The sequence below is a fragment of the Oncorhynchus clarkii genome, chromosome 2 (assembly GCF_045791955.1).
Source record: "Oncorhynchus clarkii lewisi isolate Uvic-CL-2024 chromosome 2, UVic_Ocla_1.0, whole genome shotgun sequence".
NCBI lineage: Eukaryota > Metazoa > Chordata > Actinopteri > Salmoniformes > Salmonidae > Oncorhynchus > Oncorhynchus clarkii.
In genome coordinates this window covers 56560851-56566850 of record NC_092148.1, presented here as the reverse complement: position 1 = coordinate 56566850, position 6000 = coordinate 56560851, and the positions used below count along the sequence as shown (strand labels likewise).

At 47.7% G+C, this 6000-nt stretch overlaps 1 protein-coding gene across 1 annotated transcript in view; it reads right to left on the bottom strand.

Moving 5' to 3' along the window:
* The window catches only part of LOC139370321 (plexin b2b), a 181968-nt gene that overhangs the window by 41857 nt on the left and 134111 nt on the right, over positions 1–6000 (bottom strand). The window contains exons 4-7 of the mRNA XM_071109728.1: positions 5319–5507; positions 4929–5054; positions 516–616; positions 39–165 (exon numbers count right to left, since the gene is read on the bottom strand). Coding sequence (XP_070965829.1) covers positions 39–165; positions 516–616; positions 4929–5054; positions 5319–5507 — 543 coding nt within the window. The remainder of the gene's footprint in view (positions 1–38; positions 166–515; positions 617–4928; positions 5055–5318; positions 5508–6000) is intronic.

Genomic DNA, 6000 nt, shown 5'->3' with positions numbered 1-6000 from the left:
GCAGGCCTGCCAGAGCAAGGCCCAGCACGGTACACTACCTGCTGGGTCTTTCTGCAGCTGAGGTTGGGTGGGTGGAAGGACACTATCTTCACACACTGCTGCTTGGGGCTCCACAGCCAGCCGTTCTTCTCTTCCGCTCGCCGGCAGGAGGACCTCCTGGTACACCTGGAAAAACACCAACGCCCATCAGCCACTGCTCTCCATCCAGCTTGTCCAGCTGGTCACACGTGACTTCCTGTCTCACAGTGACCTCTGACCCCTCTCGTCTGAGTGTTATCAGCTACCGTACCGATGGACAGAGTCACTTATTCAGTGTATGGCCCTAACGAAAAGACTGACTGCTCTCGGCGCCACATACATTGAGAAGTAGCGCAGAAACACAATTGTCAACCATAAAACACTAGAGCAACTCCACAGATGGAGGCTGGCCCTATCAAGGGCTGTTTAGAGGGACATGGGAGAGAGATACGCTGACCTGGATCTCTGCATGACATGATTTCCTGCGTTTTTCTTACCTGCCCTCCAGAACACACCAGCCACAGTAGGGGTCTCGTGTGGACACACAGGACTGGCAGTCTGTTTTCAGATGGCACGCCTGCACTGGCACCTTGGTGATCTATAGCAGTAGTACACAGACACAAACAAGAGACGCAAACATGTCAGGACTGGGGGTCTGTCGGGACACTGAAATGTCTGTGACGTTGAAATTCACTTTAAAACTGGCACCTTGGAGATCTATAGTATCACACTGTCAACAACACGAACACTAACAGCATGAATGCCTCTAACTGGGATAAACACACAGGGGCTGTCCCTTTCTCTCTACAGCAATAACAATAACACTGACAAACGGTGGAACTGTCGGGAGGTCGGTACAGAACTTCCTGGAGGACTGTACAGAACGGTAATGGAGGTCGGTACAGAACGGTAATGGAGGACTGTACAGAACAGTAATGGAGGTCGGTACAGCACTTCCTGGAGGACTGTACAGAACGGTAATGGAAGGCGTTACAGAACTTCCTGGAGGACTGTACAGAAAACGGTAATGGAGCACTGTTTCCGGACGGTAATGGAGGACTGTATAGAACGGTAATGGAGGACTGTACAGAACGATAATGGAGGACTGTACAGAACGGTAATGGAGGACTGTACAGAAAACGGTAATGGAGGACTGTCTAGAACGGTAATGGAGGACTGTACAAAACGGTAATGGAGCACTGTACAGAAAGGTAATGGAGCACTGTTTCCGGACAGTAATGGAGGACTGTATAGAACGGTAATGGAGGTCGGTACAGAACTTACTGGAGGACTGTGCAGAACGGTAATGGAGGTTGGTACGGAACTTACTGGAGGACTGTACAGAACGGTAATGGAGGTCAGTACATAACTTCCTGGAGGACTGTACAGAACGGTAATGGAGGTCGGTACAGAACTTCCTGGAGGACTGTACAGAACGGTAATGGAGGTCGGTACAGAACTTCCTGGAGGACTGTACAGAAAACGGTAATGGAGCACTGTTTCCGGACGGTAATGGAGGACTGTATAGAACGGTAATGGAGGACTGTACAGAACGGTAATGAAGGACTGTACAAAACAATAATGGAGGACTGTACAGAACAGTAATGGAGGACTGTACAAAACAATAATGGAGGACTGTACAGAACAGTAATGGAGGACTGTATAGAACGGTAATGGGGGACTGTATAGAACGGTAATGGGGGACTGTATAGCATGGTAATGGAGGACTGTACAAAACGGTAATGGAGCACTGTACAGAACAGTAATGGAGGACTGTACAGAACGGTAATGGAGGACTGTTTCCGGACAGTAATGGAGGACTGTATAGAATGGTAATGGAGGACTGTATAGAACGGTAATGGAGGACTGTACAGAACGGTAATGGAGGACTGTACAGAACAGTAATGGAGGACTGTACAGAACGGTAATGGAGCACTGTACAGAACAGTAATGTAGGACTGTACAGAACGGTAATGGAGCACTGTACAGAATGGTAATGGAGGACTGTATAGAACGGTAATGAAGGACTGTACAGAACGGTAATGGAGCACTGTACAGAACGGTAATGGAGGACTGTACAGAACGGTAATGGAGGACTGTACATAATGGTAATGGAGGACTGTACAGAATGGTAATGGAGGACTGTATATAACGGTAATGGAGCACTGTACAGAACGGTAATGGAGGACTGTACAGAACGGTAATGGAGGACTGTACAGAACGGTATTGGAGGACTGTACACAACGGTAATGGAGGACTGTACAGAACGGTAATGGAGGACAGTACAGAACGGTAATGGAGGACTGTACAGAACGGTAATGGAGGACTGTACATAATGGTAATGGAGGACTGTACAGAACGGTAATGAAGGACTGTACAGAACGGTAATGGAGCACTGTACAGAAAGGTAATGGAGCACTGTTTCCGGACAGTAATGGAGGACTGTATAGAACGGTAATGGAGGTCGGTACAGAACTTCCTGGAGGACTGTGCAGAACGGTAATGGAGGTTGGTACAGAACTTACTGGAGGACTGTACAGAACGGTAATGGAGGTCAGTACATAACTTCCTGGAGGACTGTACAGAACGGTAATGGAGGTCGGTACAGAACTTCCTGGAGGACTGTACAGAACGGTAATGGAGGTCGGTACAGAACTTCCTGGAGGACTGTACAGAAAACGGTAATGAGCACTGTTTCCGGACGGTAATGGAGGACTGTATAGAATGGTAATGGAGGACTGTACAGAACGGTAATGAAGGACTGTACAGAACGGTAATGGAGGACTGTACAGAACGGTAATGAAGGACTGTACAGAACGGTAATGGAGGACTGTATAGAACGGTAATGAAGGACTGTACAGAACGGTAATGGAGGACTGTACAGAACGGTAATGGAGGACTGTACAGAACGGTAATGGAGGACAGTACAGAACGGTAATGGAGGACTGTACAGAACGGTAATGGAGGACTGTACATAATGGTAATGGAGGACTGTAGAGAACGGTAATGAAGGACTGTACAGAACGGTAATGGAGCACTGTACAGAAAGGTAATGGAGCACTGTTTCCGGACAGTAATGGAGGACTGTATAGAACGGTAATGGAGGTCGGTACAGAACTTCCTGGAGGACTGTGCAGAACGGTAATGGAGGTTGGTACAGAACTTACTGGAGGACTGTACAGAACGGTAATGGAGGTCAGTACATAACTTCCTGGAGGACTGTACAGAACGGTAATGGAGGTCGGTACAGAACTTCCTGGAGGACTGTACAGAACGGTAATGGAGGTCGGTACAGAACTTCCTGGAGGACTGTACAGAAAACGGTAATGAGCACTGTTTCCGGACGGTAATGGAGGACTGTATAGAATGGTAATGGAGGACTGTACAGAACGGTAATGAAGGACTGTACAGAACGGTAATGGAGGACTGTACAGAACGGTAATGAAGGACTGTACAGAACGGTAATGGAGGACTGTATAGAACGGTAATGGAGGACTGTACAGAACGGTAATGAAGGACTGTACAGAACGGTAATGGAGGACTGTACAGAACGGTAATGGAGGACTGTACAGAATGGTAATGGAGGACTGTACAGAACGGTAATGGAGGACTGTACAGCACAGTAATGGAGCACTGTTTCCAGACAGTAATGGAGGACTGTATAGAATGGTAATGGAGGACTGTATAGAACGGTAATGGAGGACTGTACAAAACGGTAATGGAGCACTGTACAGAACGGTAATGGAGAACTGTACAGAACGGTAATGGAGGACTGTACAAAACAATAATGGAGGACTGTACAGAACAGTAATGGAGGACTGTATAGAACGATAATGGGGGACTGTATAGCATGGTAATGGAGGACTGTACAAAACGGTAATGGAGCACTGTACAGAACAGTAATGGAGGACTGTACAGAACGGTAATGGAGGACTGTTTTTGGACAGTAATGGAGGACTGTATAGAATGGTAATGGAGGACTGTATAGACAGAACGGTAATGGAGGACTGTACAGAACAGTAATGGAGGACTGTACAGAACGGTAATGGAGCACTGTACAGAACAGTAATGTAGGACTGTACAGAACGGTAATGGAGCACTGTACAGAATGGTAATGGAGGACTGTATAGAACGGTAATGGAGCACTGTACAGAACGGTAATGGAGGACTGTACAGAACGGTAATGGAGGACTGTACAGAACGGTATTGGAGGACTGTACAGAACGGTAATGGAGGACTGTACAGAACGGTAATGGAGGACAGTACAGAACGGTAATGGAGGACTGTACAGAACGGTAATGGAGGACTGTACATAATGGTAATGGAGGACTGTACAGAACGGTAATGGAGAACTGTACAGAACGGTAATGGAGGACTGTACAGAGTGGTATTGGAGGACAGTACAGAACGGTAATGGAGGACTGTACAGAACGGTAATGGAGGACTGTACAGAACGGTAATGGAGGACTGTACAGAACGGTAATGGAGGACAGTACAGAATGGTAATGGAGTACTGTACAGAACGGTAATGGAGGACTGTACAGAACGGTAATGGAGGACTGTACAGAACGGTAATGGAGGACTGTACAGAACGGTAATGGAGGACAGTACATAACGGTAATGGAGGACTGTACAGAACGGTAATGGAGGACTGTACAGAACGGTAATGGAGGACTGTACAGAACGGTAATGGAGGACAGTACAGAACGGTAATGGAGGACTGTACAGAACGGTAATGGAGGACTGTACAGAACGGTAATGGAGGACTGTACAGAATGGTAATGGAGGACTGTACAGAACGGTAATGGAGGACTGTACAGAATGGTAATGGAGGACTGTACAGAATGGTAATGGAGGACTGTACAGAACGGTAATGGAGGACTGTACAGAACGGTAATGGAGCACTGTACCTTTTTCTCGGTGGTGATATACAGGTGGCTGTGGCCGGCATCGAAGAAGAGGTTTTTGTTGACTCGTTCCCCTGTGGTGTCCCCTGGTCCTCTGCTGTACACCTCTGGGTTGGTGGTCAGATGCACCTGCCAGGCAGAAACAGACAAACAACTGTCAACAATGAACCCACACTAGGCTCCTTCTCAACACACGCTGGGCTCATTCAATGGGGCACAGCACAAACAACAAAATAATCTGTCCACCAGCAACTCCCTCTATCATAGCATCCGCCCCCAGCCCCTTTACCTTGTATGGCTCCCCTACATGTCCCCCAGCACCACATCTTGTACACCTCCCCGAACGCCCCTCTTCCACACCACACGTCCTGTTCCGTAGCATCCTCTCCTTACCTTGTACACCTCTCCCAGGCTGTTCCCCAGGAAAGCGATAGTGTGGTCGTTCTCCACGGCGACGGCCACAGCGGTCAGTATGCTCGTCCTGGTGATGACCACCTCTGCCTGCAGGGCAAACTCTGGCTTACTGGCCAGTGGAGCTGGAAGGAAGTCCGCCCCACACTTAAAGTTGTTCAGCGTGTCTTTCTGCAGGGGGGGAAGAGAAGAGATAGGAGATATACTAGGTCCCTTAGCGGGGCAATCTGCGGTTGCCACATATTTTTTGGGCCGTATAAATTATAAATGAATGATGTATCCATTGATTCTTGAAGAAGATAACTTATAAATGCCTCGTGAGCTTAGTTCAACTGTCGTAACCCATCGGTACCCAACATATAAGCTCGTTTAACTCCAATGTTTGAAAACATTGCAAATGTAAATCTTTTTTTGTTTTTTAAATGGTGGCCGGTCAGTCCTGACATCCACAGCTCTGTGTATGAATCTGTGAATGGTTACATTTCTCCAGGCTTTTTACTAAAACAGAGGTGGGGTGTCCACGTTGTTATTATTTCAACTGCAGATTGGCTTTTTAAAGCCATCTATCAAGGGAAAGAGATGAGTGATACAGCCCCCCCACCCACCCCCCCACCGCCCACCACCCTACCCCTGAACACAAAGGCCTGAAATCCAACCCGAACGT